This window comes from Physeter macrocephalus, chromosome 1 (genome assembly GCF_002837175.3).
Source record: "Physeter macrocephalus isolate SW-GA chromosome 1, ASM283717v5, whole genome shotgun sequence".
NCBI classification, from domain to species: Eukaryota; Metazoa; Chordata; class Mammalia; order Artiodactyla; family Physeteridae; genus Physeter; species Physeter macrocephalus.
Window position 1 is genome coordinate 34,120,717 of NC_041214.2, and position 23,765 is coordinate 34,144,481.

General features: G+C 54.2%; 1 protein-coding gene across 1 annotated transcript in view; it reads left to right on the forward strand.

Annotated features, from left to right (window-relative positions):
- Positions 1-981: 981 nt before the first annotated feature.
- RAB6B (RAB6B, member RAS oncogene family) overlaps positions 982-23,765 on the forward strand; it is a 57,886-nt gene continuing 35,102 nt past the window's right edge. Inside the window, exon 1 of the mRNA XM_007110249.4 lies at positions 982-1,392. Within this exon, the coding sequence (XP_007110311.1) occupies positions 1,323-1,392 (70 nt within the window). The 5' untranslated portion in view covers positions 982-1,322. The remainder of the gene's footprint in view (positions 1,393-23,765) is intronic.

The window sequence follows — 23,765 nt, forward strand, 5'->3', positions numbered from 1 at the left end:
TAGAGGCAGCTTTGTAAAACCTCAAAGCTAGCATTAGCCAGAATGCTAGGACTGGGTTGGGAGTGCTTCTAACACCTGGCACCTGCTCCTTGTTCTCACCCACTCACAACTTTGTGTGCCTTAAAAGGTCAGATGAATACAGAGGCAAATGGAAGGTCTCCCTCCCGTGCTCCAGGAGCTCATTGTCCAGATAAACCTAATTGCCAGAGCAAGGAGCAGCGCTGTCAACACGGTGGCCCCAGGGTCCAGGGATCCAGGGCACCGTTCTGGAGATGGAGGTGCTGACATTCAGGGCCTCATTGCTCCTTCTCTCCCTCGGGGCATTAGGTTTCGGATAAAATGATCCTTAGGAGCGGTTGGTTTGAGGAAGGTATGCCTTTTACTGGTGCTTCCTCTCTCGCTGGGTATGTTTGTGGGGACACCTATGACCCCACAGATTATGCCCAAGAGGAGGAATCTGGGTCTAGAGAGGGTAGGGAGGGCAAGAGACGCACAAGATGACAGTAGAGCCTGTCTGCGCACACACGGTCCACCACACCCTGGCTCACCCCCCACTACTTTCCTTTCCTTTCCACCCTCTAGGATGGCCAGGTTGAGTGTGCATCGGTGTCGCAGGAGGTGGAGGAAGGGACTAGCATCTAGGTTTAAAGACCAGAAACGAATATCCCCTGATAATTTCACGTCATTTTCTGGATTCAAAGGAGGGTTAGAGTGGGGAAGACAGACGTAGAGGCGCAGTGAGACAGGGCCCGATTCGGGGGTCTCTCTGAGGCACGGCGAGGCGGTTCTCTCCCCCCACCCCGGGTGCGGGCTCCGAGTGGGTGGACTGGCGCCCCCCAGCCCCTCAGGCCCCGAATGACATCAGAGGCTGGGGAGCGCGCAGAGCGCAGGCGCGGGCGGAGAAGCGAGGCGGGAGGGGGGCCGACCAGTGCGGCTAGGGAGAGCGCTCCTCCGCCCTGCGCGCAGTCCCTGCGCCCCGCTCCGCCCGCGCCTCGCTGTTCGCGCCGCGCCTCGGGCGTCCAGAGCGCGCCCCTCGCACCGCATCAAGCGCCGCCCGCGTTAGCCCAGCCCCAGCCTTCCTCCTCCTCCTCTTCTTTCTCCTCCTCCTCCTCTTCTTTCTCCTCCTCCTTCTCCTCCGCCGCCGGACACGCAGCCGCAGGCCGGAGCCGGGACGCAGCTGGGGAGTCAGGGACGCGCGCAGCCAGCCCTTCCCCCTCCGGCTCCCGCACCGCCGGCCGCCTCCCCTCGCCCTCCTCCTCTCCCCTCCCTGCTCCTTCGCTTCTCCTCCTCCTCCTCCTCTCCCAGCCCAGGCTGCCAGCACCATGTCCGCAGGGGGAGATTTTGGGAACCCACTGAGAAAATTCAAGTTGGTGTTCTTGGGGGAGCAGAGTGGTAAGTACCCCGCTTATTCTCTTGGCTTGGCGTCGAGTTGAACCCCCGCCAAATCATCCACCCGATTGGGACCCCGGCCCCGGCTCGAAAAGGCCCCTCGGTGCCTGGGTAGAGGGGAGGTTTGGGGATGAGAGGTCGGGGCCGGCTCGGGCGGGGCCGGGCAGGGGAGGGGCCAAGGGTAAGGGCCGAGGAGACGCTGGGGCCGGAGGTGGGGGTGAGGGTGGGATCTGGGGTGGGGGCTCGGGGTGCGGGTGCAGGTGCGGCGCGGCGGGGAGGCCGGAGGGCGGCGGCTCGCTCAGCGGCGCCGGCTGAGGTGTGAAGGCTCCGGGCTCGCTGGCTCGCTCGCACTGCGGCACCCGCTGCGGGCGACCGCGCAGGTGGCGGGGCGCCGGCGAGGGTCGCGGGGAGGACGGCGCCCCTCTTTGGAGAACGAGACGGGACTGGCGTCTGGCCGCTCCCCACCCCGCGGCACCGGAGGGGTTCCCTGGGGCCCCTGCCCGGAACCGTAATTACGGGCACGTCCAGACCCCGGGGCAGACGGCCGCGGGCGGGAGGAGACCCACAGATGTCTCCTCTGAAAAGAGCGGGTGCAGGTCGTGGGGGAACAGGGCGCCTACCTCCCCTGGCTTACGTCCGACTGGGCACAGAAGGTTCTAGACCCTCTGCCCTTCGCCAGTGTTATTAGCCCCTATGGGGCTCAGGGATCTGGGCGATGACAGCAAGGGTTCCCCAGTGTGCGGCAGATTTGGGGGATGGTACGGGGCGCCTCACACCAAGAGCCGTGAAGCCCGGGGCTGGGCAGAGAAAGGACCAGGCGACACGCCCTGCCTGGCTTCCCAGCACCCCTCCCGAGAGCGTTGGCGGCGGATTCTTCCCACTACCCAGCTCACCGACCTTCTTGGGGGAGGGGAGGTCACCGTGGCAGCGGGCCAGGGGCCGGGGAGAGGGGGAGACAAATGGCTTCCGTGCTGCCCAGCAGCCTCCCCAGGGAAAGCATCTCTGAAATCCAGGTTAGTCCCGAGGTGGGAAGACCAGGTTGAGGAGCATGGACCCTCTGACACTTGTAGGAAGGAGTGGTTTTCAGAGCATCCCTCCAGAGGCCTCTCACCTGGGCTGCAGGGAGACCAGCTGGGCCCTGACCAGCTCTGCTGTGGGAGAAGGCCGTCTCTGGGAGCAGGACCAGCAGCTCTAGCTCTACAGACCAGTCCAGTTCACCTGGCTTGGTGCCTGTCTGTACAAGGGGCCAGGACACACACAACCTTGGGAGGACCTGGTGGGCTCCGGGAGCAGTGCTGCTGGGATGTGTGTACCTGTGGGTGTGGAGGTCACATAGAGTCTCCTGCCGGCTGCTCCCCATTACAGCTCAGAGAAGGGTGTCAGAAGGTGGTCAAGTGCTGACATGGGTTTTGGAGCCAGGCTGGGTGCTTCAGAACAAAATCAACTCAGGCAGCCAGCCCTGTGTCCTGGACTCTGAGTTTCTGATCTTAGTAGATTCCAGTTTCACAAAACTAACTTTTCCTTGTGCCTAAAGGGATTTGCGGGGTGGGGGTGGTCTTCACATCCCAGTGCTATAGTCTTAGAGCGGGCCTAGAGCCCTGGGAGTTGAATTCTTAACTGTGTTCCCTTGAGCAGATTTCAAAGCCTCTCTGAACCTTAGTTTCTGTCTCTGTAAGATGGTTGCCTAAGGGCAGTTCTCTTACCCCTTCATGTTTCCTCAGTGTCTCTCAAAGGGCCTGGACCATGGGAGGTTCCCAACAAACACTTGTTCATTCCAAGTCTGAACATGCTTCAGCAAAGGACCAGGGGTTTGAGGAGGAGAATGTCTGGTGTGTTTGAGCGAAAACTTTGGGCTCCCACGGAATCTCTGATGGGCTGAGGCCCCTACTGAGCCCTGCAAACCCCCTTTGCCCCTAAAATCACAGAAATGAGACCTGAAGCCCTCAGAGAGTGAGCCCCCACCTCTCCAGCATGTTTATATGGGAAGTTCGAGCCCCAGGGATGGGGTGTGGACCCAGAGTCCTGTTGTGAGTTGTTCACCCTTCTGGGACTGGAACCACATCTCCTGTTCCCAGTCACTAACATATCGTTGGGAAATAAGGTGACCTTGAATTGGGGAAGCCAAGAATTGGGGAGCTTTCCTGATAGGGGGTTAGGGTTGCCATACTCTGGCCAGGCTTGTGGCTGGGTTGGGTGACCTGGTGGAGATACCGGGCTAGTTGGTTGGGAGCATGTTTTCTGGGCCCTTTGAACATGATCATTAGGGAAAAAGGCACTGCCATCAGTGCCATTGGCTATTAGCCACTCTGGTCCCTTCTTGCAGAGAGCCCTAGAACCCTGAAAAGCCTCCTCCCACTTTGTTGTGTCATTAGTGGGTTGTTTACCTTCAATTTTACAGAGATTTTGGGGTCCCTGAGTTAGGCAGGAGACATGTGCATCCCTGAGCCTGGTGGGACATTGCCACCGCAGCCATGGCTTCTGTCTTGCCTGCATGCACTTTTACACGTGTTGGTCCTTTGTGCCCGCATCCTCTACAGCCTGTGTGGTGGAGGGAATTCTGAATTCCCACTGAATTCTGGCCATCACCTCCACCCTGGGTCTCCCACCCTGTGTGACCTTGGAGGTACCTCCCCTTCTGTACTCAGGGAACTGGCCTATATGAGCTGAGTCCCCTGGAAAGGGGCCAGGGGATGGAGCTGGCCTTCTTCTGTTTCCTATGCCTGGCTTACTGGTAGCATTTCTCTAGGCCAGTGAGCGAGGACAGCTGGATCCCAGAGGGGAGTGCCCAGACTGGAGCCCAGTGATGAGGAGGGTGCCCAGGACCAGATAATCCCAGGGGCATCGGGCCTTCAGAGAGTCCAGGGACCTGGTTTGGGCGGAAAGGCTCGAGGAGCCACTCTGGAGAGAATACCTCTAGCCCATGAGAGAGTACCCCCTCCTAGCAGCAGGATGATTGCCTTACTGTGGAGCATGGAATGCAGGCTGGCCAGTATCAGCCTGGCAAGGGGAGGGATTGTGGAGAGGTTGCTGTGGACCCAGGATGAAGGGTTTCCTTGCAGTGGGGAGGCTGTGCAATCCTGCTGGGGCTCAGATGGCTCTCTGGGCCTGCTGGCCTTGCCCTTGTGCTGATGGCAGTGGAGGGGGAAAGAGGGGGTGATGCACACCAGTCCCGACTTGGGCACTTGGTGGCATCCAGAGAAGGCAGGCATGAGCAGATATCTGAGGAAGGAGCTCGACCTGGGGGACACAGCCCTCCTCCTGAGTTCTGATGGTGTCCTGTGGGGCTCCAGCTTCACGCGGGGCTTCTCCGAGTGTGTGTGGCAGGGAGGGGGAAGTGGGCTGTGTCTGCTGCACTCTGGCCTCTGCTCACCTCCCTTCCCTGAGACTTCTCCAGCCGGAGCAGGAAGATTGATGGACACAAGTTTGGTCTCCTTCCCCAGGCTGAGGCCAGTAGGCCAGCTTCTGCCTGTGACCAGCCACCTTCCTGTCCTCCCCCGGCAGTTGTGTTGCTGGAGGTGCCATCCATGCCGCACACGATGTGAGTGGCATCCCTGGACTCGTGCAGCATGGTGACCCTGCAGGCAGCTTTGGTTGTTTACTCATTTGTTCAACCATCCCTCTCTCCCTCCCCCATCCGCCTCTCTCCCTTCCTCCTCCCAGCAGCCATTTATTCATTCAGTCAGATCTTTGAGTGTATCCCTGCCCCGTGGAACTTATAGTCCACTGGGGAGCACAGACATCTGCGGATATAATTACAGTAAAGGTCTGCGAGGGCCATGACGAGGGAGGAACAGCTGCTGTAGAAGCACATAGCAGGGCGTCCTACCCACCTTTGGGGGCAGGTGTCAGAGGCGCCTTCTAAAGGCTTCAGAGAGGGAGACGCTTCTATAGGCAGCATGCTGGTACTCCTTCTTTGGGCTGAGTGCAAGGAGTAGGTCCTGCAAGGGGCCCACCCTGTCCAGGGAGCTTTGCCTGCTCTTCTCCCTCCTTCATAGAGGAAGTGTGTGGGGTGGGGAACAGGAGGACAAGGGTGACCCACGGGCGTCTGGCTGCTACTGCTGAGAGGGAAGGGGCTGTCCCTCCACTTTCATTCCCGTCCTCACTGCCAGGGGGGCTCCGGCTCCCCACCTGCGGCTGGGCCCTGCCTGACCCCTGCCTTCCCCCCACCCACACTGCTACAGCCACACAGGGAGCCCACCGCTGGCCTGGTGGTTGTGCCTGAAGGCCCATCCCAGAAGTTGACTCCTCCCAGACCTGGTGGCCTTGCTGTGCCCAGCCTAGCTGGGCACTCACCATGGTGGAGCTTTGTTTTTTTCTGAACATTTTTAGAAACAATCACATGCTGCCCTAAGACCTCTGTTGTCTTGGTTACTCAGGATTTTAAAATGCTTATTAACTTCTTTTCGGTACAGAAACCCTAACTGAATGTTAAGCCCCTTAAGGGCAAATTTCAGCACCTTAAGGTGACTAGTCATCTTAGTCATCCTTCCCCCCCTCTCCGCCTGCAGGAGGTTTGTGCTCATTAAATATCTCATTTGAAAATGATGAGAGTTCTTTGCTGTGTGGGATTTGCTGATGGCCCATCAGTAGATTGAAAGCGACAGGAGTCAAGGCTGCTTTGGAATAGGATTCTTCATCCTGACACCTGCCGCTTTCTCAGGCCAGAGGATTTTTATCTGCAGCACGTACAGAGTCTTTCATAGAGGATTGGCTCATTTAGCCTTGGTCATGCGCACCTCACCGTTCATCTCACGGAAGCTGAATTTCTCAGGGCACCACCATCTCTGCAGAACTTTGAGAAGCAGCAAGGCTACCAGAGGTGGGGCGGAAGGGACACATCCAGACGCGGCAGAGCTCACTTTGAGAACTGAAGTGAATCACCCAGTGGCTCTGCCTCAGCTTCTTGGTCCTGCTTTCTCTCTTCCCGATTTTTCTGCCTGCCTCAGTGGCTGGAATGAGAGAGGGAACCTTGGATGTCAGGTGCAGGCCCAGAACCTTTGCTTTATTTGTTTAAAGAACTGGGTGTGAGGTCAGACAGACAGACACCAAGATGAGAATTAACCTGTACTTGGTATAAGAGAAAAGTGGCACCCTCAGTGCTGATGATAGATGCTCGAGAACTAGCCAGAAGAGAAAAAAGAAACTGTGAGAACACGTTCTTGCGGTGCAGGTGTAACAGCAATTACCATCGTTTGCACGGTCTGATTATCATTATCATTTGCAGCCTCCAAATTATAATGAATACCATTAAAATATAACAAAATAACCTCATTGTCCTTTTGTTACTTATTAAATCCCTAAAATCAGCCCATGAATATTTATCCTTATAGGTGTTGCCTTGACATTGCAAGCTCGCCCAGGGCAGGCCTGAGGGTGGTACCATCTGTGTCCCATCCAGGCTGCAAAGTGTCCCTGTCCTCCCCAACCGTTCTTCCACTGTTGCAGAATGAATGAGCCTTTGAATGTGCAGGGCTTTCTGGTCTCAGTGTAAATCATTTAGAGAAACTGATGGACAGACCCGTTGCAGAAGGTGAGGAAAGGTTAGGTGGAACAGCAAAATTCATAATCATTGGGGGTGGACTACTGTACTGGGCATTTCCTCCACTGTCTGTCTGTGTATCTGTCTGTCATCCTTTTCCATTTCTCACCACAGAGAAGATGGGGGAGGTTGCCAGGGAGAAGTACCTGACGCACCCTGAGATGGGCAGCTTTTGTTAGAGCCCAAAAGACAGGCTGCCGGGAAATGGGGCTGCAGGCAGGGCTGGGCGTGTAAGCCCTGAGGGGACCGCGATGATGAGGAAGCCAGTCTCTGCTTCCTGGCACAGGGCAGGAAAGGATGCAGATTCCTAACGCCTGAGGACTCCGAAGAGAGCTTCTTTACCGAACTTGAAATTTCCAATTCCCTTTTCTATTTTGGTAACTTTGGCCCTGAACGAAGTGGGATCTTTTTTAAAAAGTAAATTTTCACTACCGTGAATATGTTATCATTTTAGTAAAATGATTTATTTTTAGTAGAAAAGCATATTTATCCTGGTCTCTTGGTAACAAGGCCGGTGGGAGCCTGAGTGACTCGGCCAGGTGCCACCTGTTCCCCGGGGGGTGACATACCCAATGGACAGACCAGGGTTCAGGAGAAAGCAGACGATACCTCACCTCTGAGGGCAGAATGGAGCCTTTACAGTAAAGGTTACCTCTGTAAAATGCATTAAAAGAGTGGCAGCCTGGAGCCCCAGCAGGACCGGCGAGGGAGGAAGACTTCATTTGGGTGCGCTCTGTGCTGGAGACCACAGCTTTCTTCCAGGGCCTGGGAAGTCGGGGGATGGGCCTATTGCTTTAGTGGGGTTTCCCTCGAGACAGGGGTTTCCAGTATTGGGATGACCGGCTCACCCATTTCCCCCTGTGGCTGGAGATGAGGTGAGGGCAGGTCACAGAGGCTGGCTCGGCCAGGAGCTGGGACTTTATCCCGAGGGCAGTGGAGAACTGGTGGAGGATCCTCAGCTGAGGAGTGGCCTGGTCACATTGCCGCTTGGGAAGGATCTGTCATTCTAGGGGCTTGGAGAGGAGGGTGGATGGGGAGGGGTCCAGACCCAGCCAGTCCTTCCTGACAAAATGGAGCTGACCTTTCTGGGTTCCTGTATCCTCCCCCAGTTAACCCAGTGGGCGTTTGGGAAAACCCACTGTGCCCGAGGCTCCGTACAGGCATTGTGATCTTCCTAGCACCCTGTGATAGACGTGGGGTTCACCCTGTTTTGCAGGCCGGGAGGCAGAGGCTCAGAGAGAGCTGGTCACGTCCAAGGGCTCTCTGCTCACGTGGCAGGATTGGAATCCGAACCCAGGTCACCATGAGAAACCATGGACTGTTGGGCCTCGTGCCTCAAAGGCAGGCCCAGGCCCAGGAGTCGGGGCGGAGACAGAGGAACACTGAGACCCTATGGAAACGAGGTCCGCCGTAAATGCCTCCTAGGGAATTACGTGCCACGCTGTCTGCTGAGGAGGAGCCAGCGAGCACGGTGTGGGGGTGGGCGGGAGGAGGCCTTTGACTCCCTCAGGCTGGCGAGGGGCTCTGGGTGCCTGAGCCGGGAGGAAGGCAGTGGGCTCTCGGAAGGAAGCAGGGTCTCCTCGTGGGAGGCTGATGGAGCTGGGTTGCATAGCAGGCACTCCGTTTTCATACAGGGTGAGCTGCTTATCTGGGATGGTTTGAAGGGAGCTGATAAGGATGGGGGCACTAAAGTCCTCTAAGTCGGCCTGCAGCCCACTGCCGTGGAGGAAGGACCCTCCCCCAGGTTCTCGCTGAGAACTCATTACTCAGAAGGGAAGAACCAGTCACACTGAGAAGCTGGTTCCTACCTGCTTTTGGGGTAGCCCTTCCTCTGGCCTCATTCTCCCTCCAGGCCTGGAGATATCAGGGCCCTGGAGACCCTGATTCTGTCTAGGGTCTGCCACCAGCTGGTTGTGTGGTTGGCTTAGCCCCAGCCCATCTTTCACTTTCTCGATATGTCCCTGGAAGCTAGTGGACTTGGTGAACACTAGGCCCAGTGGAGCTCTAAGCGGTTCTATAATTCAGCACCAGCTTAGAGTATGATGCCAAGCCAGTAGCACTCCCAACCTGGGCACGGCACGGGTCGGGGGGCTGCAGGGATGAATGCATGGGATCAGGGCCTCTGCCAACTGTTTCCCCTGGAACTGCCCTGGGCTCCAGTGCAGGGTCCTCTCCGGTCTGCCACCTCTTCTCTCGGCCAGCATTCTAGGCCCACCTACCTGGGCCCAGCCTTACCTACTGTGCCCTCAGGGTGCTCTGGTTCATCCCTTCGGATGATGTGTTTGGCTCAGGTTGCCAGGCAACAGGGATGGAGCTGTTTTGCCCTTCCTGCCGACAGGCATTTATCCCATACAGAGGACAGCAGAATGGGTGACAGCTCCCAGGTACTCCTACTCCGGGACACTTCCTTCTGTAGCCAGGTGGGTGGGTGGTAAGCAGGGAGGACCGGGAAGGGGCCAGAGCCAAGAGGGATACGCGGTGTCCCCAGTAGACCAGTCCTAGCTCCTACTCCAGCTCCATCACCAACGGCATCCTCTTGAGCCCTGGGCTTCCACCCCAGCCTGGCCCTCTCTGTCCGGGTGTTGGGATGTAACACCCGGACAGAGAGGGTCCTCAAAAATGAGGACCCCCGGTGCTCATTTCCCTCCAAGACAGTAGGGTCTTTATGACCTTGTTGGACTTTCCAGATGTGTCTGATCAATATGTGGCACATGCTAAATCCTCCAGTAAGAGGTAATTTTGTTGGTGAAATCGTGACGGCACCCCCCCTCCCCCCCGCTCGTAGATGTATGAGGGGAAGAGAAGTAGGGGTGCAATGCTTGGAGAATCGCCGATGGCCTGCTTTTGTGTAGTGAGCTGCAGGGCAGCATTCTTGTGATGTGACAGGTAGAGCTGCTTATCCATTTTGTAGATGAGGGAAGTGAGGCTCTGAGAGGCGAAGGTGTTTACACAGGGTGCGGGACGCAGAAGCTGCTACTGCTGAGCTGGGAAGGACCCCCGGGTCCCTGACTCACTGGCCGGCGTTTTCCCTGCTGCCTGGCCTGGCAGGGAGGGGGACAGACTCACCCTGACCCCCTGTGGCCCCACAGCTGCTCACAAGCAGAGCACCTCAAGTTCATTGCCACTGTCCTTCCCTGAGGACACGGCCCAGGGACTGCAGGCTGGAGGGTCTGCGGTGTTGTGAGTGGGACAGTTCTTGGACCGAGGTAGGTGGATCATAATCCTCGGCCAGTGTTGATGTGAGTATTAACTACACAAGCAAGGCCGCGGGTGTGGTCTGCGGGGGAGTCAGGGGAGGCTTCCCGGAGGAGGTGGTGCACGGTGAGCAGGAATTCACTGGCAGGTGAGGGGGGCATCATGAGCAGAGTGCCCAGCTGTGCCGAGGCTGAGGGCTGTGATGGGCATGGGCCTTCCAGGGAATTGGGTGTCCTTCACGTGGCTGGGCTCTGGCGTGGTTGGGGGAACGTGGTGGGAGGAGTTGCACCTGGGGAAGCAGGGTCAGGCCACACGCAGGAGTCTGGGTCTTCCCTGCAGGCAGCCGGGACCCAATGAAGGGCTTCAGCCAAGGAGGGACATGCTTATGGGTTAGAAGACAAGGCTATGGCCCACTTGCAGGCAGGAGATCCAGGTAGCCTGAACCAGACCGGCTGGGAACATTCAGAGGATGGAATTTAGAGGAGGCCTTGTGACAGGTATCAGCTTGAGCTTCCTTCCAGCCCTGAAGTTCACCTCTGCGGGGGATGTATATTTTCTTGATTCTTTCTCTGTTGACTGAGGACTCAGGAACAATGAAGGGTTGTAGAGGAGGGACTTTTGTCCTTCTCTGCACGACCACACCGTCCCCAGATGTACCCAAACTGGCTGCCTTAAGCTCCTCTGCCCTTCCAGCCTCCACAATGCCCTGGGTGCTCCGGGACTGCTGGCAGCCCTTCCAGACTCTTCCCGTCTGCCAGCTGCTCGGGGCGGGTGTACACCTGGAGAGGAGCGGGCTGCTGGGTGCGTGAGCTCCTGCCTCTTGTGCAGCCTCCTGCCACAGCCTCCCTTGCTGGGCTTCTCTTCCAGAGGACACCTGACTCCCTTCCTTTGCTTTCTTGCACAGATTCCCTTGCTCTTCTCTGCCAGCTTCCAGCTTCCCAACCAGCTCAGGCGTCCCTGAGGACTTGAGGGAGGACTGTGTGGGGAACAGCTTCCCTCCCCACCTTGGAAACAGAAACCTAGCCTTCAGCTGGCTGTGCAAAAGGCAAAGGGTGAGAGCCAGGGAGCTGGCGTGGAGACAGGGGGCTGCCTTCCTGAACCCGGCCCCCGCCCGCAGGCCCGCTCACGGTCTGATGGTCTGTCCCCAAGGCCTGAAACGCCACCCTCCAAAGCCTGGGTAACCTGTGCTCCCTGCCCCTCATGTCTTCCGCCCATGGAGGTTACTGAGCCCCACCTTGGTATTCCTTTGCCGGTGTAGCTAGTAGGGGGAGAATATCCTAATTATTCATCGTCAGCGGTCACAGCGCGTTTCAGTGGCCCCTGTGGGCGGGGCCACGTTAATGGCCTATGAGGTCAGAGTGGGTAAGGAGACCTGTGCCCTCGGTTGGCGCTCAGCAGAGGTGTCACACCTGCCCAGGGTTGCTGGCCTAGAGAAAACGGCCTGGAAGCTGGCTGCAAGCAGCCCAGCCCAGCTTTGACCTGTTCGAAACCCTGCTGGGTAGCCCCGTTGCCCCCATCCCGGGGCAGAAGCAGGACCAAGAGACACATCCCTGGTTCGGGACTGCAGAGCTGCGAGTGTGACCTCCACATGGGCGTCAGGTCCCTCTGGGGGCGGCGTGCGGATTCCGAGAGAGGTAGAGGAAATGTTCTGTTCTGATCCTGTTGAGGAGCGGGGAATAAACATCACACAGACTGAAGAGGATAAAGTGAAGCATTCAAACACACATTTCTTGTGTATTTCCCCATCCAGTGAACGAGAGGGGGGAGTCGGGAAGTGCAGGGAAGAGAGGGCCATGGAGGCACTGAGGGGAGGCCCCCCCACCAGACACAGGTGCCGGAGCGCACCTTCACAGGCCTGCTGGCCGCCACGTGCTGCGGCCTTGGGAAGGCCCGGGTGACATAAGGCTCTAGGCAATGGTGCTGTCCGTCCCGGGGCCCCGACCAAATAGAATTAAAGGGTCCTGTGGAGGCATTGATTCCTGTTGGGGCACAGGAGTGGCGGGACTAATTCTGTATTCGTGTGGAGGATGAGCTGAGGGGTGGGGGCTGCTGCTGTGAGGAGGCCGACGACTGAGCAGGAGTGGAGAGAAGGGCTCTCACCTCGGCCCCGGGAGATGAGGGAGGGCGTTCTTCAGCTCCACGGCCCCAGTGCTGCGACACCGGGCTTCCATGAGCAGACTGAGCCTCGTCTCTCCCTCCCCAAGGCCAGTTGGCTCTGCCCCACTGGGACCCTGCAGTTCCCAGACTGGGCTGCTGCAAGTAGGGTCAAGCCTTGGGGCCAGGAGATTATTTGGTTCTGCTCTTCTCTGTGTAGAGAGCACCTCTGAGAAGGGTTTATTTTTAGGGGGAAAAAAAGCCACTCTCAGATTAGCCACTTATTTTAGGGATATTAGCAGATCCTACTTGTAGCACCAGGATCCAGAAATTCTCCCCTGATTCTAATCCATCACTCCCCCACATCCAGCCAAAAGCACTGCCGGCTGCTGCCCACGTCAGAATGTGAAATGCAGGCCTGGAAAGGTGCCTTGCCAGCCCACCCACCCTGGTTCTCTCCCACCTGCATCAGAAGAGGGCAGAACCCCAGGTGTTGGGCCAGAAGAGCCAGCTCTTCCCCTTTCTCCATCATGCAGCTAAAGGGTCATCTAAGCCAGAGTTCTGGTCTAGACAGCAATGTCCACTCATCTGTCCACCTTGGGGGGCTGGAAGTGCTGTGGGAAATGTATGGTGAGGTAGTCACAGCCCCTGCCCACCACAGCCTCTGTGCAGGGCAACTGAGGGCTTCAGTCCTAAACAGAGAGACCTGCGAGGTTCTGCTGCAGGTGACCAGCCACTAACACCACTGCAGGAGAGGAGGCGGGGGCTGAAGGAAGAGTAGAGGGGGCATCTTTTAGGATTGTGAGGTGGTTTGACAGATACAACCTAAGGTGACCCTGAATGAGTCACCCCCTTGCCTAGTCCCTTCCCCTTGAATGCAGATGGAACCCGACACTTGCTTCTAGCCAATATGGTATGGCAAAGATGATGGGCTGTCACTCCCATGATTGTTTCTCTAAAAGACTCCTGTGCTGGCCTTGAAGGCGTGAGCTGCCATGTGGTGAGAGGGCAGTGAGGGGTCATGTGGTGAGGAACTGTGGGTGGCCTCTTGGGGAGAAGCAGCCCCTGGCCGGTAGCCCCCAAGAAGATGGAGACTCAGTCCTCCAGCCACGAGGGACTGAATTTGGTCAGCCACCACAGACAGGGGCTTGAAAGAGGACCCCGAGCCCCAGAAAGAAACGTAGCCCAGCCAATACCATGATTGTAGCCTTGTGAGACTGCGAACAGAGGTCCCAGGAAAACTGTGCCCAGACTCCTACCGTAGGGGAATGTGATATAATAAATGTATGTTGTTTTGATCCACTAACTTTGTGGTATTTGTTACGCAGCAACAAATAACTAATACAGATGGGGTGAGGATTTTTCCAGGGAAGACACACCTTAGAGATGTCCTCTTTTTGCAGACAAGGAGTTGGAGCTTCCGTGAGGGACTATGACCTGCTCCTGGTTAAGCAGCTGGCTGGGGCCATGGGAGGAGGGAGGTCCCCCCACCCCGGGGAGGCCCCGGGAGTCGGGTCCTGGTTCTTGCTCTGCTACTGCTCTCCCTTCGTGCAGCTTTGAGCAAACCCTCCTGCTTCCTGGGCCTCCAATTTTTCCTCTGTTACGTGAAGGGCTGGATCTGATGATCTCTAAGTGCCTTCTTGCCATGACTTGGTAGTCTGAGGCCACTCTGATCTGTGATCCTTCTAGAAGCCAGGCCTCAGGGCCTTAGTGAGTTTTAATCTCTGCTGCTCCTCCCGTGTTGTGTGTTTCCACTGCGGCTTCGGGAGGCATGATCTTCCTGTTCTGGGCATACTTCCATAAGCCTGATGGGTTCAGGCAAACCTCTGAAGTGGAGCTCTTGGCTGTGCACCAGGAGTTACTATCTGGCCGTGACCCTGGAGCCATGTGATCCTGGGCAAACGGCCCCTCTTCTCCAACCTCACATCTCCTAGCTCAGTGAGAGGCTTGGACAAAATTAGTTCCAGAGTCCTCGATGGCTCACACCCTCTGTGGTGCTGCTTTGGAGAAGGGCTCCTTAAGGACCTGGAGCTTGTGGGATGGGACAAGTGAGCCTGGCTACATCTTCTTGGTACCCAGGCATCCAAGTCCAGGGGCAGACCTGGATATACGCTCAGTTCCTTGTTCCCCAGCCTGGCCCTCCGGCCACCCCAGTGCCTGGCCAGCAGTCATCTCTACTCCACAAGGGCTGGAGACAAAGAATCCTCCTTGCTTGCTGGGTGGTCCTGTGTTCACTCTCAGGCCCAGGGGTCCGGAGATCTAGAGTGCATCTTCCACCCCCGAAACAATGGTCCTCGTCTCTAAACTTCACCTGGAAGGCCATCCCTACTCTCCAGGTGAATCTTGAGCAGGTTCCCTTGAGCCCATCCTGAGGGCAGGAGGGGTCTTCTTTCTGTTGACTGAATGGGGAGGTCTCCACATCCGCTCTTCCCTCACCAGCCGGCTCTGGACGTGCAGGGGCTGGGATTGTGCCCATTTCCTCTTTGGCAAAGCAGCAAGATGCACAGAGTGAGCAGGCTCTGTGAGGGTATGCAGGGACAGGAGGGGGCGCTGGGCCCCCACAAGTGCTGGGAGCAGCTCCCCGTGCTCAGGGAGGCCTTGGAGTCAGCACCCTTGGTCAGCACCAGCCCAGGGTTCCTCTGAAGGATGCCATGCCTCCAGCAGCCTGTGACCTTGAGGCCACCTTCCAACTGACCAGGCGAGCTTGATCTCATGGCCAGGCAATAGCTGGGCCCCCTTGGATGGGGGCTGTGGGTCCACTGTCACAAGACCCCTCTGACTGGACCTCAGCTGATAATCTGGAAAACACAAGCCATGGCTCTCAGAGCTCTGTCTATGCATTGTCACTGCTCCACTGTCCTCTCCCTGTGAATGAGGCTTTTAATAGCAATGCCACCAGCAATTTGCCTAAGGAAGAGAAGTATAAATGTGAGCATGTGCGTATATTACTTTGCCAACCTCCATGCTGTGGATGAACCAAGAGTTCCTCTCAGTTAAATAAACTACCAAATGGCTTTAACACCAGCCTTGTCAAAAGATCAGCTGGTGGTGGGAATTTAGCATGTGTTTCTTCCTTCTCTCAAGCATACATATCCTCACTATGGATGAATTCTTCACAGCACCCATGCAGCTACTCAGACATGTGACATGATTGGCCAGCGTAGGGTCTGACTAGAGTTGGGCTGAGCCTCAAGCCGATTGGAATGGAGTGCATCCTGCCCATCCAGGTCTGGCTGTCCAGGGAAGCCAAGCCAGAGTGTGTGCACAGCAGGCGGGGGCTCCTGTTCTAGCTGGGGGTGGGGAGTGGCTAGCACTCAAAACTAGCAGGTGCTGATGCTGATGCTGGGACCTGGAGGGGAGACCCAGCACCTCTCTGAAGCTGAGAAGAGTGTTCAAGATGACTCAGTGAGGTAGAGAGGGTCCAGACAGTGGGTAAGCTGGCCATGGTGGGGAAGAGCTCTGCAGCCCACATGAGCTCTGTGCTCAGGCTTAGTGGTTTTCAAGAAATCCTGAAGATGTCATCCTTGATGACGTTCTCAGTTTCGTAGCTAAGACACCAGCGGTACTAGAGAGTTCCCCCACACACCAGGGCTTCTGGTGCCTGCTGGGTTGAGAGAGAGAGAGAGAGTGAGAGAGAGTATGTGTGTGTGTGTGTGTTTGCATGAATCTAAGTGAGCATGAACACATGGTCGTTATGCCAGGGTTCTGCCCACTGAGCTGTCCTGTCCAGGCTTACTCCATCTCCTGGCCTGTGGTTAGAAGGGCTCACAGCAGTTCCCCAGTGCCCAGCTAGGTCCCTGTTCTTGGTGAAGACTGTTGATGCCAAGTACAATTATATTCTATTTCCTTAGGAAAATTTCACATTGACCAGAATGTTTAATCAGAACAAGCCATTTCCTGAATGTGTGCAGAATCTGAGACAGGGATATAACACACATATGTATGTGTGTGCATAATTTTTAAAATCATCATATTTCTTTTTTTCCTTTAAGTTTTTATTTTGACATAAGTTTAGGCTTATAGAAAGTTGTAAGACTTGTATGAAGACTTCTCACATGCCTTCCACCCCGAATGTTAACATTTTACTGCTCTTGTGGGATTCATAGCACTTCTGTGAGGTAGGCACTTCTGCCTCCATTGTACAAATGAGGATGCTGAGCCTCAGAGAGTATAGTAACTAATTGAAGATCACACAGCAAATAAGTGGCAGAGCCAAGATTAAAATCCAGGCCTGTCAGTGTGTGTGCTGACCATGTGTGATGTAAGCGTGAGTGTGTAGGTGTCTTGCTCCTTCTGCCCAAAGAACTTCCTTTCTTGTGTTGTAGATCTGCTAGCAAGAAATTGTCTTGACATCTGACTTCTTTATATCAACTCCATTTTTGAAATATTTTTGCTGGGTATAAAATCCTATGTTGACAATATTTTTCTTTCAGTACTTCAGAGATGTCACTTCATTTTCTTCTGGTTTGCATGGTTTCTGACAAGGTAACAAAATTTTTTATTCTATGTTTTCTTAGGCCTGTGATCCAATATATTCTTGTTATTTCTGTTTAAACAGTCAGTTATCTTTTAAAGAGATTTCAGTGATACAAAAGAAATCTTACACATTTTCCCATGTAGTGACCATTCCCTGTGTTCACTATTCCTTTATGTGGACCCACATTTCCATCATGTCATTTCACTTTTTCCTGGAGTACTACCTGTATAGGTCTGCTGATGATGAATTCTGTCAGCTTTTGAATATTTGAAAAAGTTTTTATTTCATCTTTGTTTTTGAAAGATGTTATATAGTATATATCTGAAAGTTACAGAATTCTAGGTTGATAAGTTTTTCTTTCAGGACTGTACAGATATTGCTCCATTGTCTTCTTGCTTGCATTGTTTCTGAGGAGAAGTTGCTGTCTTCTGTATCTTTGTTTCCCTGTATATAGCGTGCCATTTTTCCCTGGCTACTTTTATGATTTTCTCTTTATCACTGATTTGGTGCAATTTGATTATGATGTGCCTTTGTGTGGTGTCTTTTATGTTTCCTTTGCTTGGGGTTTGTTGAACTTTTTGGATCTGTGGTTTACATTTTCTCTCAAATTTGTAATATTTTCAGTAAAACTTTCTTCAAATCCTTCGAGGACTCCAAATACATGTATGTTAGTCTACTTGATGTCATCCTACGGCTCACTAGTGTTCCAGTAATTTATTTCTATTCTTTTTACTCTGTGTTTTATTTTAGATATTACTCTGTCTTCAAGTTCATTGATCTTTTCTTCTGCATTTAATCTGGGGTTAATCTGTTGCTAACCCATCTAGTTTATTTTTTGTTTCCCACATTGTAGTTTTTACTTCTAGGAGGATGATTTGTGTCTTTTTAAATATCTTCCACATCTCTGTTTAACTTTTTGAACATATGAAATGCAGTCATAATAATTTTTTTAAATATTTTTGTTTGCTAATTCTAACATTGTATCAGTTTCAACTGATTTTTTTCTCCTTATTAAGGATTTATTTTATTGCTTCTTTTCGTGCCTGGTAATTTTTTATTGGATGCTAGACATTGTGAATTTTGTCATGTTGTGTATTGGATTGCTTTTGTATTCCTATAAATTCTTAGGATTTGTTAGCTTGGACTGGAGTGGTGCTCAGTCTGGGGCTAATTATTTCCCACTCTTGAGGCACAGCCCTTCAGAGTTCTCTCCTCAGTGTCCCATGAATGAGGAAGCTTTTCACTCTGGCTGATAAGAACAGGCACTATCCCAGGCCTATGTAGATGCCAGGTGCTGTTTCCTTTTTAATCCATTTGGGTGGTTCTTTTCCAAGTCTTGAGCACTTTCTTTACACACCTTTGCTGATCAGTCCTCAGCTGAAGACTTAAGGGAGCCGCTTCGCAGACCTCTGGTGTTCTCTCTCTCTCTGTGCACCTCTTTCCTCTCTTGTGAACTTCAGCTGCCTTGTTTTCTCCAGACTCTCAGCTGTATCTCCCCCTTCCCTGTGCCATGTCCTGAAGTTTTCAAAAGGCAACAATTTGGGGGCAGTTGTGGGGCTCACTTGATTTGCTTCATGTCTCTCAGGGTTTACTGTCCTTTACTGCCCTTATGTGCTGTCTTGAAAATCATTGTTTCATATATTTTGTCTGTCTTTTGATTGTTTCCAGTGAGAAGATAAATCTGATGACTGGAAGCTAACATCTTGGGTCTTTGTTTTTTCATTTAATCATTTATTTGTAGGGGACACTGGTCTGGGCCCATGAGTGAGAACATTGGCTTGGACAGGAGTGTTGTCCGGTCTAGTTAGTATTCTTGATTTTCATCTGTGATGTTCATACAATTAATTATATAAACGTAAATTTGCTGCATGATTTCTGCACTCTGGACTCTTTGCAAGAACTTTCTGCTATCCAGCTCTTATTACAAGCTCATCATTAACAACTAGTTTGGTCTTGGCTTGTGAATACTGTGAATCGTACAATTGATCACGTTAGCTCTTTTTTTCTTTTTGCTCTGACCTCCAGAGAGCTCAGGCAGTTTCTTAGTCTGACTTTAATGATCAGGTAATATATTTTAAGATGTATGTCTGTGAACAAACTTTTTGCTCCAGCCTTCTCTTTTTAGCTTATTTATCCTTTCCCTTATATCCCTCTCAAAATTCTTAGTTGCAAATAAGAGAAATCTACTCTCACTCTCCAGCTGATTCAAGCAGACAGGGTATCAGAGCAATGACTGGGGAGCACAGAGTCTCTGGGAGGGTCAGAGTCAGATAACCAGGCTTGGAGCAGCAGCCTGAGTCACACCAGACTGGTCCAGGGGGAGACACAGTCCCTCTGCTGGGTACTGTCAAAGACTGATGTTGAAACCCACATCAGAATCCAGGGACATCCCACACCTCATTTGATTCATGTCGGTCATTTCTGGTGAGTCTCATGTGAGCATCTGATGGGAGAAGTCTAGGTCGGATGCCTACAACAGAGCTGCAAGGGAGGCTCTTGCATTGGGGAGGATGGCTTTAGACCTCCCCAACACAGTAGGGGAATTCAAAGGAATTGGGCTGCTATCCACTATTGTTATTGATAGGTAGCTACTGTATCCTGATATTATTTTAAATAATATAGTCACCAGTGATCCTTTTGTGGGGGAAAAAAGGAGAGGGTTAACCTAGGCTGTCAGATGAGTGCAAGCACTCCTGTGCACAGCAGTCATGCCGCGCAGCCTGGTGCACCTTCCCTGACCTCTGTGCCCCTCTGCCCTCCCACCAGAGCAGACAGCGGAGCACAGCCCCTTCTTGGGCTCTCAGGGCTCCAGGCCGGTGGGGGTGGGAGTGGGAATGGGATGAAATGTTTGAAGGTTAGGGAGACCCAGAGGTCAGAGGGACTCCGCCCACAGCTGGAAATGAGCGCCTCCCTTGGTCCTTTTATCCAGCTGCATTTCAGGCTTGGTAAGCATTGTCACTCGCCTCAAACCAGAAGCAACCGTTAAAGACCATCTAGCCCGACCTCATTGGAATAATGACCTCTTAGCTCAGTGGGTGGCAGAGGTGAGATATATGTTGGTGGGGGGAGGGAGTGGATGACACCCCACAGCCACTGACCCAGGGCAGGCTCTCCTGGCATCACTGGGCTCAGACAGAGCAGATGTGGACAGTTGGAGGACAGTGGGGAAGCGAGAGCGTCGGGGATGGACCAGGCTCCCAGCTGGAGCAGGAGAAAGGGCCTGGGCCGGACCAGCCCCTACCACTGTCCTGCGGCCCCTCCTCCCTCCTCCGTCCTCTGTTCTGTCTTCCCTGCGTCCCCCGGTGAGGCCCAGGTGACTGAGCATCCTCTGGCAGAGGGAATGAACACGCTTAATTAAAGTGTCCAATTAAGAGCTTTGCATATTTCTTAATTACCGCCTGAGTCTTTGGGGGGATGGTTTGAAATGGGATTTTCACGTGTTTCCTCATTTAGCCTATGGTGAGCCAGCTGGCCCCTCAGGGCTCAGGTAGGAGCTGGCAGAGCCCTATTCTGCAGCAGCTCTTCTAAGCATGAGGTGGCAGGGTGGGGTGTGCAGCAGGAGCTCGGCGCCCAGCCCCCCACGCTTCTCCACCTTGCAGGAGGGCAGGGCTGGGTTTTCTGGTTTATGAAAATAGAACGAAAGGAAACAAGGATCAGATAGATGAAGCTGGTGTCTCCAGCTGTTCGCCTTATCACCACAGGGCCTGGGGGCTGTGCACGTCATGGTCAGGCCAGGAATGGGGGACATTGTAGGCAGGGAGGTGCATGGGACTGGTGGAGCCATCTCCCCAGGCCCCTGCAGGGCAGGGACACTGGACCAGGAAGGGACTTGCCTCCTTCCCAGCATCAGGATGAGGACAGGGCCTCTCCGTGGCAGGCCCTTCCCAGCACTCCCCAGCATTTCCCATCTGTGTTCTGGAAACTGAGCTGATGGGACACCTGACTTAGCTGGGCCCATCGTAGGAATGGGTTGCTGGTCTGAGCCCTGGGGAAGCAGATTTGCCTTTTCAGCCCCGAGGGCCACCTTGTGACAGCTTCGGACCTTCTCTGACCTGGGCAGGCTGATGGGGCTATGGGCCAAGAATGCAGAGACCCTTTCCCTGGCATGGGGACTGCTTTCCTAAAAACACAAGTGTTTGAGAGGTGGGCAGCCCGCCAGGGTAGCCTAGAGATGGCAGTGAGGTCTACCACATCTTTCCTGCCTGCCACCCTGGGCCCAGCTCTGTGACCCCGAGGAGGACCAGGGGGGACCCCACTGACCATCCAGCAGCGCCCCTGTGCTGGTGTGGGCGGCAAACGTGAGTGAGCAGCTGGGCACAGATTGTGGGGCAAGGTTTGGGTGTGGCTCAGTGGGGGGGACCCCAGGCGTGGGGCACACGCTGCCAGGTCTTGGCAGACCCTCTACCAAGTCTCCAGAGAACTTCTTGTGCTCTGCCTCACATATTGCCCCATTTCTGGCCCTCACGGCAGTCTTTCCACCTCCACCCTCACCCACAGTGGAGGTGACAGGGCGGAGAGGGGTCCTTCCTGGAGCGAGGCAGTGTCGGAGTGGGAGTCTGGGGGCTCACAGCCCACTCAGCTGTCAGCCTGTGGCCCGGGAACCAGCCACGCCCCGGGAACTCTCATAGGCACTGACCCCAAAGCCCTGGGAGTCTGGCTTCACGTGGCAGCCATGGTGAGATGTGGGTAAGGGACAGCTGTATGCAGAGGACACCTCAGCCTCACATCACCAGACCCTTCTGGTCCCTCTCCTGGGAATGCTGTCCCCCTGATGCCTCATCTTCACCAATCAAGACCCAGCCCAGATGCCACCGTCTGCAGGATGCTTCTGCAATTCCCCAGCAGAGAGTGGCCTTGCCTTTCTGTTGGCCTCTCGGTACCCGCTCTCAAGTTGCCTAGCATCTTAGGTGTTTGCACCTGAATCTGGCTCTGCCACTGGGTGAGGGCTGCTGTAGGGCAGGACATCTGCTTCTCACTCTGAATTCTGTGCCTAGCCTGGGCCTAGCACAGAGTAAGCCCCCACTGGCTGTTTGTTGAATGAGTAGAGAGGCCTCACGTCCTCTGCAGCTACCTAGAAGCCACCTGAATGTACAAAAATCTATTTACCTGGGACCTGCCACTGAGATGGGGACTGGGGCCCATGGGAGGCTGGTGGAGTGAGTGGCCCCCATGGGTGAGGTCCAGGTGGGTGCTGCTAGCTGACTGTGAAGGGCCACCCTGCACTGGTGGAACTTCCAGGGTGTGTGGAACCGAGCTCATCGGGACAGCCCACGGGTTTGCAAGACCTCTGGGCCTGAAGCTTAGATGTGGGTAAGGGAAGGACTGTTCTGTGGTGACATCAATAATGGAAAATAAGCTCAGATCCTCAGCTCATGAGGTTGAATGATTATTACCCATCATTATGTAATGATTTTTTTCTGAATGTAGTGCTGGTATTTGTGCTTTGGTCTGACAGTTTTAAAGAAAGCTTTTATGGGTGACCTGAATCCAGAGTGATGACTTTGTGTTTGCTCCTTGTCCAGTTTGCTTGGGCTTAAGGAATGGCCCCATCATGTGCTAGTCACAAAGCCAGGTGTCAGGGAGGCGTCCTGGGCTCTCCTCTGAGTCTGACCAGTTACTAGGTCCTGTCACTCTCCTCTGCTCTCCGCTTCTCCCCAGTGCCACTGCCTTTGCTTTAACTGAGATCCGCCATCCCTCGCTGGATTCCTGCCCCCAGTCTGGCCCCTGTAGGCCCTTCCCCCCTTAGAAGTGTAAATTTTATTCCTAAAGCACAGAACTGTTGCTCTGATTACCTAATACTCTATAACAAACCACCCCAAGCTTAGTGGCTCAAGAGGATGAAAATATTTACTTTGCTTAGGAATCTATAGTTTGGGCAGGTCCTAGCAGGGAAAGGGTGCCTCTGTTCCACTTTGATGGCTCCAAGGCTGGGGCTCGAGTCATCTGAAGGCTCGCCCACCCACAGGTCTTCTGGCTGTTGGCTGCTGACTGGAGGCCTCTGTTTCTCGCACGTGGGTGTCTCCATGTGGTTCTCCCACGTGCAGGCTGCCTTGGGCTTCCTCACAGCATGGCAGCTGGGTTGAAGGGCTAGCTTCCAGAGTGTGAGGGAGCTGGAGCACTCCAGACCGAAGCTGTGCTGCCTTTTCTAACCTCGCCTTTGAGTCACACACGGTGCCATTTCTGCCACAGTCACAGGCTCACAGATTTACCTCTGGATAGAGTGTCCGTGGTACATTGTAAGAAGAGCACATGGTATGGGGCATATTTTGTGAGCCGTCGTGGCCATTATGAGCTGCCACGCCTTTCCCACCACCTCTCTGCTTAAGACCCCCTTCGGAAGCTCCTGCCACCCCTGGGAGAGAATCGTGCTCCTTGATGTGGCCACATGGCCTGGCCATCTAGCCCCTGGCCCACTGGGCTTGCCTCTATCTGTCCGTCCCTTCCCTTCCTCTACAACTGGCCCCAGAGATGGATTTTGGTTTAAATCAACTCAGTGGCCACACGTAGCTTCCTTGAACAGTGTTTGTCGTTTACCCCTCTCCTTATACACCTGGTCTGGCCCCATTTTCCCTGAGACAAAGGACAGGGGAAATGACCTTGACCTTGTTGCTTCCCATCTCTTTGTACAAGCTTTTTATCTTCCTGCCTGTGTGCATTTGCTCCCACTGTTCCCTCTGCCCGAAATACCTGGTCTCCTCTGAAGCCCCCTTCCCACTGTTCAACAGCTGTCCTTGCAGCCTTCCTGATGCCCAGCCCCCTGGGCCCCCGCCCTTTGTGATCTCCTGCTTTGCTGCTGGTCAGACCTTCCCATAAACCAGCGCAATGTCATTCATGAGGTGAGGTCTTTGGCCTCATAGCTGGTTTTATACGTCAGCTCCACTGCTTCCCAGCCACGTGACCTTGGGGATAAGAACCACCTCATTGGATCGTGATGCGGATTAATGAGGAAACCTAAGAATTTCTTGTCTGGCGTTGAGCAGAATCCCAGTAAGAGTTAGCGTTTCCATTCCTTCTTTCTAGAGGCTCCTAATAAGTGCTCAGGAATGAATTTTCTCACCCTCATTTGGGTGA